Source organism: Saccostrea cucullata, unplaced genomic scaffold (assembly GCF_032062105.1).
Source record: "Saccostrea cucullata isolate Sc308-1 unplaced genomic scaffold, CSIRO_AGI_Scuc_v1 ctg17199, whole genome shotgun sequence".
Taxonomy (NCBI): domain Eukaryota; kingdom Metazoa; phylum Mollusca; class Bivalvia; order Ostreida; family Ostreidae; genus Saccostrea; species Saccostrea cuccullata.
Window position 1 is genome coordinate 1 of NW_026940545.1, and position 12,070 is coordinate 12,070.

Sequence of the window (12,070 nt, forward strand, 5' to 3'; positions counted from 1 at the left end):
GATCCCATTCTATTCCAGCACACATTCAGGTAGATAATTTTCCCTGTAACACACTGGTAACAGATATAGATCGACAGAGGAAATTCTAGATAAAGTTATAGCACCAAAACAAAGTTCCAAATGTTACAATGTCAAAACGCAAAAAAGCATAGAAACTTACTGCTACTGTGTTGAATATCCTGAAGAAAATGATTAAGAGGAATATTCTGACATAAAATACTGTGATCATGATCCATGTCCTTTGAAACTGACTTTGTCCATTTTCAAATATTGAAGAGTAAACAAAGGGCCACTACTGCAACTTATATTTGAATTGTTTCCCTTTAATAAGTGAAGAATATGCACACACAGCACAGGCACCTTACGTTACTTATTTTTCTTTTAATACAAAATGTGTATTATTGGGTAGGGGTATATTTTTTTTTATTAAAAGAAAAATAAGTAACGTCAGGTGCCTGTGACACACAGTTACTCAAAACGTTTTCCCCCTACATTTATAAGCCAAAAATCATCAATCATTTGTTGACTCATAATAAAAATTCAACTTTGAAAAAGGGAATAAAATAATATTTGAATTGTTAATTACTGAACTTTAGAAAAAAATTAGGACGTGGCCATTTAATAATTAATGGGGGGGGGGGGGTTATTTTCAAGTCTTCGTTGGAGGGAAATTAAAGTTTTTTCCAGAGATGACCAAGGGCAGTATTTTTTGTCTGAAACTGTCAAATTGCAACTTTCAATTGTGTGTTTGGGGTGGGATCACTGGGTGTCGGTAGCACAATTAAAGTTGACGGCCTAAATATTCCATAAATCTGGTTTGGAAGGGGGGGGGGTGTTCGGGTACACTTTAAGATCTAAATACCTTCTTTCTTGCTGGTGGATATTTATTGCCAAAATTTTAAAGGAAAAAATACATGTTTCTGTTTGAAAAGGCAGAAATGCAGCTGTACTAGGGGGAGGTCCATTTCGGGGTAGGGGCTCGAAATTAATATATGCATATATTTCTCTTAATTATATGCATGTAGCACTTCTGTTTACTTATATAAATATCTGAAAAATCAAATGTCATTTGGCAAAATGATTTAAGAGGTTGGTACAATAGTATCCTTCGTATAGAATGTGACATTATTTCAGGTGTTGACGTGTCTTCGTGCTCAACTTTATATTTTGACATACATGTACATGTATTCGCTTAGTGAACGATATTGCATACGCTTCTTGCACGGAACATTTCGTTTCTGAAATGTAGTAGTAGCACGTTAAGGGTCTGTACGTATATATCGGCCAAATTATTGGAAGAGTGTCCGGAGTTATTCTTTGAATTTGCTTGTTAGTATTTACCTTTGAATGAATCTCTACCTCTAGTTTTCATTCTGTCATGAAGATTTTTTTCGATTAGACCCCCCCCCCCTCCCTGACACATAAACATATAGGGTATAGTGTATACATTCAGAATGTATATAGTATATGATCATTGAGTACAACTGGGGCAACATTACTCTTTATTTCAGGTTCTAACATGTCTCAGATTCCTAGCAAAAGGTGACTACCTCTCAGAAGTAGCGGACCTACACGGCATTTCTAAAGCGTCGGCGAGCGTAATCATACACAGAGTAGTAGAAGCAATATGCCAAACACTGAAGAACATTAATTTTCCAACCTCTACTGAAGAACGAAGAAAGGTCAAAGCACACTTCTATAAGATTGCAGGCTTTCCCGGTGTGGTTGGTGCCATTGATGGTACACAGATTCCGATTCAGGGAATGAGTTCAGAAGACGAGCCCTTGTATATATGCAGAAAAGGGTACCATTCCATTAACGTGCAGGCTGTTGTTAATCCCGATTTAAGGTAATAATTTTTTTTATATGCCGCTTTAGTAATCTTAAATTAAAACACGACTAAATAAATGCAATTAGACCAAAATAAAATTAAAGTTTGTTTGGAATTGCCTCCCGCCTCATTGAAATGCCCCCTCCTGAAAAAAATTTTATTGACCAAAAGTAGTAAGATTTTTCTTTTTTTTATTTAATCAATTTTTTTTGCCCATTACATGTATCACATATACCATGCAAAACACTGAAATATAGTGTCAGATATATGTAAAACTAGGTTTTTTTGTTGATGGTAGATACTTTTTTGTAAAAGTCAGAAAATCTACTTATTGTTTACTGAGATTTTTTAATCAAAAATTTAAAATTTATCTTCAATAAAAAAAAAAAAATAATTTCCCTCCCTCCTGTGTCTGAAACCCTTCAAGCGGCAATTCCAAACATTTGTTTAAGGATGGCCTAAGGTAATGATTGATTATTAGTCAAAGTGTACTTAGACAGAAAAAAAAATTGTTTTCAAATTTAAAAATAGGTAAGTAAGAAAAATTATTGACAAGTCAACATACCTAAAAAACTGACAAGATATGTCTGATAAAAATTCAAAACTCCAAGTTTATAAATGGATGGATGGACAATGGCTCACATGACAAACATGATTATCCTGACATTGCCTGTAACTTAAAATTTTCCTTCATGCTCAGGTTTACAAATGCCGTTTGCAAGTTTCCTGGGGCCACCCACGACGCCTACATCTTGCAGAGCAGCTCTCTACCAAATGTTGTTTCCCGCCTTGAGAATGGAGGATGGCTTGTAGGGGATTCTGGCTACCCTCTGAAAGAATGGTTGATGACCCCTCTAAGCAACCCCAGAACTGAACAGGAGGAGAGATACAACAGAGCCCATTGCAAGACCAGGAACGTCTTTGAGAGAGCTTTCGGTGTACTGAAAGCACGCTTCAGGTAAGTTGCAAATTTGGAAAATAATTATTTCACTGAACATTATTTTTAAGTTTTTGAAGGGAAAATAATTGATAAATGTAATGTTTCCTATTTTAACAGGTGCTTGCACAAGACTGGAGGAGCTCTGCCATATGGGCCATCAAAGTGCACCAGAATAATAGAATGCACAATGAGACTGCATAACCTGGCAATTGAAAATGGTATTCCATTATTGGAAACAATTGACCAAGAAGACGCAGATGTATTCCACATAGAACATCATACATGTAACAATGCAAACAGGACTGCTTCTGATGTGCGCAAAAGACTAATTCAAAGATTTTAAATGGTAAGTAACAAATGCAAATTAACTGCATCCTGCAGCATCTATTTTTGAGACACTCCTGTGAGCTAATTTAGCAAAAACATATTCACTCACTTCTAAAATGAAAAAAGGACTAACTGCTGTGATTACTTCAAGAGCTTGAGGAGCACATTTATTTTGAGTACAATCACATGTGTACATGTATAAACCTTTTTTTTGAGAGAGAGAACAGTGCCAAAATTAAAATTTTACATTCAAAAACAGTTTAAAATACTTTTAGATTAAAAGTTTTTACAGTGATAAATATATATTTAATTAATCGGTGGCTTTTTAGAGTTATAATGATAATTAACTGGTGCATTGAACCATGCAAATGCAAGAGATATGTTTAAAGGTCCATATCAGCTAAATACACTGTATGTAATTTTGAGCTTGCCATGGAAATAAAACAAAATGTATAAAGACTTATTTACAATATTATTGTAATAAATACCTTGGTTGAAATATTTATGTTCTACAACCTTTTATAAGCTTTTCAAGCCTTAAATATGTTAAAACTCAATAACAGTGATGTAAAATGTGGAATACAATATATTATTATGTATATTATATGTAATATGTTTATACACAAACAGTAATTCCTTTAAGTATAAAAAGTGTGCATGTAAGAATCAGAGAACATAATGTATTACAATATCTGATTTCCATAGGAACTAGAAATTTGTGTTTAGGACATGAATTTCCCACCCAGTAGTAATGCAACATGAACATCTGAATTTGGATAAAAATGTTTTGAACAGTTTCTTTAAAACCAAGTTTTATAGACAATATAGAGAATATAGAGACAATATAAATGATAAGAGTCACTGGAAAGATCAAGTTGAAAAATAGGAATAATTGAAAAATTCTAAAAATATTATGTATTAACATATTCATTAATCTAATAATACTTGTAACGAGTAACTTTGTTGAAACTGAAAAAAATGCAATTTTTTTTTTAAAAAGTGAAGTCAAGGTTACAGGAAAGGTCAAGGCCAAAAATGGTTGTTGCAGTTGAATATGTTACATCAGACACATAACTAGACTAGAGTACACTTAAATTGTTATTGGTGAGGGACCTATGAATTAATGCCGATAAAACTTAGAACTTTATCACTGGTGACAGAGAAAATTCTTTTGGCTGTTCTATTAGTGTCTCGGCAATTCTCTCAAGTGCAAGGCAGCTCCTCTGTTGGAAAACTTTTACTTCCTCCAAAAGTTCTAATTTTCTTTTCCTGTAGTTTTCCAGTTTTTGTAGTTTCTCCTCTTCAAATTTAAAATATCTTTCATTTGCACAGTTCTCGTCATCTATAAGTAACAAAGAACATTTTTTTTTATTTAGAAATACAACTGCAAGACAATGTACAGCAAGAGAATGAGGGGATCACTCATCTGGACGAGAATTTTTCATTTTTTTCTGTTTGAAATCGCAATGAGGACTGAAGAGAGTTTCATAACATGTAATTGAATTTCTCATATTTAATGATATCTGATACCAGTTTTTTCATAATTAACTCAACTGAGCCAAAGTCTTAAGACAAGTTTTTTTTTTTTTTGCATTCAACATGCAGTGTGGGAGTTGTTTAAGTGTTTTATGAGAATTTTATATATTTGTACTATTAATTACCAAAATGGAAGTCAGTCTAGTTATAATTACATTAACATATATGTAATTGAAGAAAAAGGAATAAAGTGGAACATTGAATATTTAGTGCTTTACTTATGTGTAAGACTTCAAAAGAAATGAACAAACTCATCAAATTCTCAAAGCTAGGGAACAAGAACAGACACATTCCTTATAGAATATAAGGAATTAATTACAGATATAGCAAAATAATTTCACAGGTCCCAATGACTTCTTTATTACCAAGTTTGACTGTATATGGTTTTACTTTTCTATTTTATACACTTCAAATGGTCATAAAAATGCTGAAATTCAATTACACCCCCCACAGGAATCGCCCTGCACCCCTGACCCCTTGGCTGATTTTATCAATCATTTTCTCCAGAAAGGGTAATTCCCCCCAAAATCTAGATTAATCCCTGTGTACAATAAAACTACCGGTAGTCTGTTTATAACTTTACCTCTTCTATGTGTCTTTTGTTGTGCTTCAGAGTTCAGAGTTTTCTTCTTTACAGCCTCTGAAAGGTATTAAGAAACACATATATTTTTGTGCCATCTGTCTGTCTGCTAATTTGTTTGTCCAATTGTCTTAAAGAGGTTAAGACCGTGGAACATTAATTTTCAAGACTGGAAACATGAAGCTTATGTCATTTCTATCTGTTATTTTCAAAACATTTAATGATAGACAATGAAATGGGTGCAATCTGATGAGGACGGCACATTATTACTGATTGAACCAGAAGACAAATAATTCAATTTCGGTATAGTTTGTAAATAATATATAAATCAGAATGTTTTCTCCAGTGTTTAATTGTTTATGTATGTGTTTTACCATAATTTTTCTAAGTTAATTTGTAAAATTTTCTATAATCATGATTATACAGTAAAATAAGAGGCCCATGGGCCACATCGCTCACCTGAGAAGCTTTGGCCATTCTGTTCTTTGCCAGATTTCCCCCTTGTAATACATATTGTGACCCCATCATACCCCATTGATCATAATTTAGTTAATTTGAAATTTACACTACCCCAGGATGCTTGAACATAAGTTTCAGCTTTACTGGTACAGTGGTTCTTGAGAAGAAGAATTTTGAAGATTTTTCCTATATATTTCTATGTAAAACTTTGATTCCCCATTGTGGCCCCGCCCTACCCCCGGGGGTCATGATTTGAACAATTTAGAATCTACACTACCCCAGGATGCTTCCAGATAAGATTCAGCTTAACTGGCCCAGTGGTTCTTGAGAAGAAGATTTTTTAATGACCCCACCCTATTTTTGTCTTTTCTTGATTATCTCCCCTTGTTAGAAGACTTGGCCCTTCATTTTAACAATTTTTATTCCCCTTCACCCAAGGATGCTTTGTACCAAGTTTGGTCAAAATTGGCCCATTGGTTCTTGAGAAGAAGTCGAAAATGTGAAAAGTTTACAGACGGACGGACAAACAGCTAGACAGACGGACGGACGACGGACAAAATGTGATCAGAAAAGCTCACTTGAGCCTTCGGCTCAGGTGAGCTAAAAATAAATTTTGAAAAGGAGAACTCACTTTCACCCCCCATGGACTGTAAGTGTTTACTGACTGGTCTGCTGGCATTTGCATTGTCACCTGTATAATAAATAAAGCTTGATTAATGCATTATTCAGAAGAGCTTATAGTAAAATGACTGTTCAAGTATTTTATGCCTGCAATAATGGGTAGTATAAACAATATAAGGATAAATACAGTTTGCTTGAACCAAAAAAAATATGCGTGTAAGGAATAAAAGCCGAGGTAAATGATAATCCCTGTAAAGTTGTAAACCCTTGACTGAACCTGCATATTTAATATTATTTCCATTGTCACTTGTAAAACTGGCTTTGACTTAATTTAGGTTACAAAGTCAGGTGTAAATTTCTGTGCACCCGAATTGAGTAAATTGTGTAAATAGAACGTGACATCACAATGCATAAAATTAAGGCCTAGAAAAAAAAAATATGTTTGTTTCCGCTTTCCTGACCGACCCTAATTTATAGTGCCGACCCTAAATATTTTTTTAATGCTTTTGTCCCATGATGTGCAAGATTTCATCCAGGGAATTAAAGTCTCCAACTTTGCAAGCTTTTCGAGACTTAAAGAATTTTGGCCTTTCTATTATCAGTTTAATAAGTCACAGAAATGCTTAAAAACACCATTTCTTTTGTCATTAATGTTAATTCTATACATGTTTTGATTTTTTTATTAAAGAAGCAAAAAAATTTTTTTTTTCAAAAAAAAAAAATTTGCCTACCTACCGACCCTATATTTTTTCAGCCTGAAAGCTGAAACAAACAATTTTTTTTCTAGGCCTAATTTCTCTGATATAAAATAATATCACAATGCATTATGTATGCACAATTATCTGATCAATAGATTGAGACACAGTTGATAAGACTCTAATGTTTACAAAGAACATTTATGGGTACATAGGAAATAAATTTGTTATCCAGGTCTATTCAAGGGTGTACAGGAATTTACCCAACGTTATATTCCTTCGGCCTCAGGGTGTCTGGAATAAAAACCGAGATAAATCCCTGTACTTCCTTGATTGAACCTGGATTATGAACTAATTATATACAATATTAAGTTGATTTTAAAAAAAGAATTGGGGGAGGGTTACCTTCTTTGGAGGTTCCTGGTTTATCAGCCTCTGTTAGCGGAATCACAGCACCATGACTAAGGGTTGATGTGTCTTTGACTAGAAATAATAATTATAATGATTACAATTTAAAAACAGTGAAAGTCGTAAATGAACTTAGGAAGTAATCAAAGAAGATACTATTTTTCTATGAAATATAAATTACGTATCTCTCTTATTTTATCAGAATAAAAAAAAATTCTTGTAAAAATAAATACTTCTATCACTGTAGTGTATAATTATTTAACTCATTTATGTATATGAGCCTTACCACCATTTCTGCTACTTGTACCGGATAGTGACTGAGGCATGGTGTTATCTTTTAAAATAAGAGAAGAGTAATGTAGATTATTGATTCAAAAGATAAAAAAAAGATGAGGAGGAAAACTGTGGTGCATAATTATGTACACTTTAAGTAAAAAATAAAAAGGCACCTTGGATGGGGAGTCTAGGTTTAGCAGAGTCTGTAGTAGATGGAACAACAGCAGTGATACTAATGGAAGAAGCTTCTTGGACTATAATGATACCACCAAAAACAATTAAATATTTAAACTAAAATGTTTCTTTATTATATATTTAAACTAAAATGTTTCTTTCATTTCTACGGACTCATGCAAGAAGTTTTATGCCTCGCCATGAATACGACCAGGCATATAGCAGCTACTGCCAGCTAGTGTTTGAAACTCACTGTAAAATTAGCTAGACACACAGGACTGATTGCCAAGCCAAAAATTTACTACCCCTTTTTTGAAATTAATTAATGTAATTCTGGTACATGTGTAATTTCAAACTGTTTACATAATCATATATCATTCATCTTTTGTTAGTTGCTACTATCAATTTTGATTTCTTCTTGTATTTCTCAATACTTGTATGCATTGATGGGCCCCAAATTGTTATTAATAAATGTTATCTTATCTATCTATTGTCAATAACATATGATAAGAGCCTATATACATACCACATTCTGCAGTATCAACTCCACCGCTGATGCCCTCGATTGCAATATCTGATAAGGATTTTAGAACCTACAAAATATTTAAGGATATTTAAAAATCAATAAATAAAGGTCCATGATTCACAATGCTCGCCTGAGTAACACTTGCACTGATAGACACTCTTTGATCAGAAAAGCTCACTTGTACCTTTATGTCAGAAGTGCTAAGAAACAGCCTTGGATCAATATCACTGTTGGGGTCCTTAGAAAATTTATAGCAGGAATATATGATATCATATTATTTTATTCAACTGTTTGCTTATTGAAAGTATTCTTTCAACAATTTCTTTCTAAATGATTTAATTGTTTTATGCACTGAAACTCTAAATATTTGACTCATACTGATTTCAATAGTAAGGCCCAAGTTTTTTTTTCTCTTGGTTTACGATTCCGCCGACCCTATTTTTCCCTATTTACGAGAATAAAAATAATGTGTCTGGCTCAAAATGTTCTTGACCAAACCAAAATTTACAACACATCTTAATCATTAACCCAAACTCGCACAAACATTCAATACAGATTGTCAAACCACATTGCCAATGACCAATGCATCGAATACTCTGTCGGAACTCCTCTAGATTTTACGCTTCCGGGTATGAAAAAGTCCATCGTTTCAAGTTATTCACGACAAGGCGCAAAACAGCTGGACAGCTATCGATATCATGCCAAAGATGTTGGGGAAGATTTAAGATCTTTTTATTGTCAAATAATTAATTCATGCTGTGAATACAGACATATTTTTACTGATAAATTGTGAAGTTATTAGCTTTCTAAGAAGTTACACATCAGAAGACAGATTCGATAAACATAAATACCTGTTCAATCGGCATGCAGGTGTGCATCAAAACCTTTATTAGAAACAGAATTTTATTTTGAAAACAAGTTTGAAGAGAAATTAACAAAATTATGACTATGCCAAAATCCCGGAAATCTAATGAGAAGAGAAATTTTAGAAGTTTAAGATTGTACTACTATATAAGAAATGAGAAAAAAAAAAGTTTGATAAACAATTAATCTGACAATGAGAAACTTTTACAGTTTAATAGTAGTAGTAGTAAATTTTATTTAATGTCAATGCTGTTTTATTTTTTTCTTCTAGATATTTATACACCTTGTAATCGGGGGAAATATCTTTTAAGATTCTTTTTATCTTTTTTTAATCATTTTAAATACAATGTTTATACAGAAAATTTTTTGAAATGTAATGTAAGTTTTAAACAATGAAATAGTTTTATAACGATTAAAGTGTGCCACGTATACGCACCAAGAAGTCTCCCTAAATTTCAAAACTTCTCCTTAAATTTCTTTGAGGGAGAAGTGAAGTCTCTTTAATTGGGTGGGTCTAGGTTGGTCCCTGGATACACATATCTTAAGGTAAAGGTTTGTTGTGAAAGCAATCACTTTCGGAGTTTCCAAGTAATTTTTCGTAAGTGGAAAGGCTGACCAGAGGATAGCCAATTTGCTTAATTTTACCCATATTTGTCCCAGTGCAATATATGTGTCTATCATGGAAACTCAGACTTGTAAGTCGGAAGAATGAAAACCATCAACAGTAACAGAGCCTGATACTCCCATTTCTGTTCTTGAGTCATTTGACGTGTGATTCATTTTTCTTGACTTAAAACCGAATGATAAGAAAAAATAATTTTAAAAGTTGAAAAATCTTGTGTGTTTATTATTTTTATTTGAATACATTTCAATGCTACTCAAGAAAAAAATATGTCAAGGTTCCAAATTATTTTTATTTTTATTTTTCGACCACCCAATGCATATTTTTGTGTCAAAAAATCGTAAACCAAAAAAAATAAAAACTTTGGCCTAACTGACAAAAGTGAATGACATATTGTTTTAAAAAAAATGAAAATTTATTTATAGACTTTACCAAATTTTCCCAGCATTTAAAAATAAGATTTGGGCCAGGGCCTCCACCAGTCATCTTTATGGACCTTCTCCTTTCCCCTTCTTTCTTTTTTGTCAGGCTCTGCATGTCGGCCCACTTTTTCTTCATTTCATCGACTGTTCTTTTAACCATGGCAACAGAGTTGACTCTAACGTAGAACAATGGGATATGCACATTTAAAGAATTGCTTATAGATTAAATTAATAACTTCACTAGACTAACAAAATTCTCATTCTAATTTATGCATAATATTGAAATGCAGTACTTAGTAAAACTGGTTCTTCTTGGTTAAACTATTTGAATTCTGTAATTTTCTATAAATATTTGTCTACACTATGTCATATTAGATAATTTTTAGCTTTTTAATAGCATGATTTTGCAAAAAAAAAAAAAAAAAAAAAAAAAAAAATTCTAAGAGAAAAATAGATGAATGAATTCAAATACTTTGAATGATTTAGTTTTTTTTTTTTTTTTTTTTTTTACTTTACAGTGTTTGTTAAAGTTAAATTTGTTTTATTTTGTGTCTTGTGTACACATTTTTTGCAAATAAGTAGTTAGGTTTTTGACAGTTTGGGTGGACACTCAACAGGAAATAAACTTAGAATTTAATGAAAATAAACAGAATTTAACATATTCACAGATTTTTAACCAGTTAAACTGTTTCTCTCTTTGAAAGTTGGATGTGTTTATTTTTTCATGGTTACAACTGAATCATCTGAAAGTAAATTTTGCCAAATAAAGGGTCAAATACCCAATATGTATGCCAATTTGAAATTTTCTTTGGCTAGCTTTGTGCCTGACATCAGTGGAAGGGGACACTGGAAATTAATATGGAATGCCTAATGTATCTGTTGCACAGCATTTATATTTACACTTTTATTTCACTGATGCCACATGATGACAATCTCGTTTACTCAGTACATGTATACAGATTTTAAACTTGTGTCCGTATTTTGTTTCTGATAACATAACCCCAACAAATTGTATTTCAATATTAATTTTTCCTCTGATATTATTATTATAATTGGGAGTGGGGTGGGTTGGGCTACAAAAATTCGTAAAATTTCAGAGTTATTCAAACATTGTCAAATCTAAATGCATTTTTTAAATTTCATAAAACATCCCGTAAGTTATTGACTTAAGAACTGCACAATAAATATATTGATATGCTGCTATTCAGTTTTGACTTTATTATGGTACATGTATCGTGATTTGGGGTTCGTCACAATACTTACTCATCGGCTACCTCCTCCCACAGCTCCTGTTTTCTCTCAGCTGTCAATGACGGAGACAGCTTCCCTTTCAGGTATGAAGCCCTAGGGACCACTGCCTCCGCCAAAGCCACAAGTTCCCCCTCGCTCCAGTTGGGCCTTCTCCGCTTGATATCTTTTTCCATTTTTTTGTCGCAGACGAGAATGACGTATTGCCGCGAATAAAAGTGAAAGTGACTAATGCGCTTGCGCAGCGTTCGTAACTACGAATATTTATATCTCCTTTAAAAGAGAGTTCCAAGATCGTATCTTACGAATTGTTCATAAGTTAAGATTACGATAAAAATTTACGAACGCGTTAGTAAAACAGAAGCATCGTATCTTAATTTAAAAGTTACGAACTTCGTAACTCAGACTTTTTTTCTTAAGATACGAAGTTTAGTAAAACTGAAGCCAGGCTTCAGTTTTACTAAACTTCGTAAGTTAAGATTTGATCGTAACCGTAAGTTACGATAAATTTCTGTCTTACTAAACTTCTTATCTTAAATTA

At 32.8% G+C, this 12,070-nt stretch overlaps 2 protein-coding genes across 2 annotated transcripts; one reads left to right on the top strand and one right to left on the bottom strand.

The window, feature by feature from the left end:
- Positions 1-1,511: 1,511 nt before the first annotated feature.
- LOC134255586 (putative nuclease HARBI1) lies at positions 1,512-4,703 on the top strand (the record flags this gene model as incomplete). Its single annotated transcript, XM_062738115.1, has 4 exons — positions 1,512-1,849; positions 2,532-2,789; positions 2,889-3,117; positions 4,475-4,703. Coding segments are annotated over 3 exons (822 nt in total), but the record flags the coding sequence as incomplete, so codon positions are not given.
- On the bottom strand, positions 3,968-11,970 carry LOC134255585 (myb-related transcription factor, partner of profilin-like). The gene is made up of 9 exons (XM_062738114.1): positions 11,545-11,970; positions 10,292-10,457; positions 8,374-8,440; positions 7,847-7,927; positions 7,684-7,731; positions 7,395-7,472; positions 6,305-6,364; positions 5,218-5,274; positions 3,968-4,440 (listed from the first exon to the last, which is right to left on the bottom strand). The coding sequence occupies exons 1-9, from the start codon at positions 11,703-11,705 to the stop codon at positions 4,235-4,237; spliced, it is 924 nt and encodes a 307-aa protein (XP_062594098.1). The 5' UTR covers positions 11,706-11,970; the 3' UTR covers positions 3,968-4,234.
- Between the last annotated feature and the right edge of the window lie 100 nt (positions 11,971-12,070).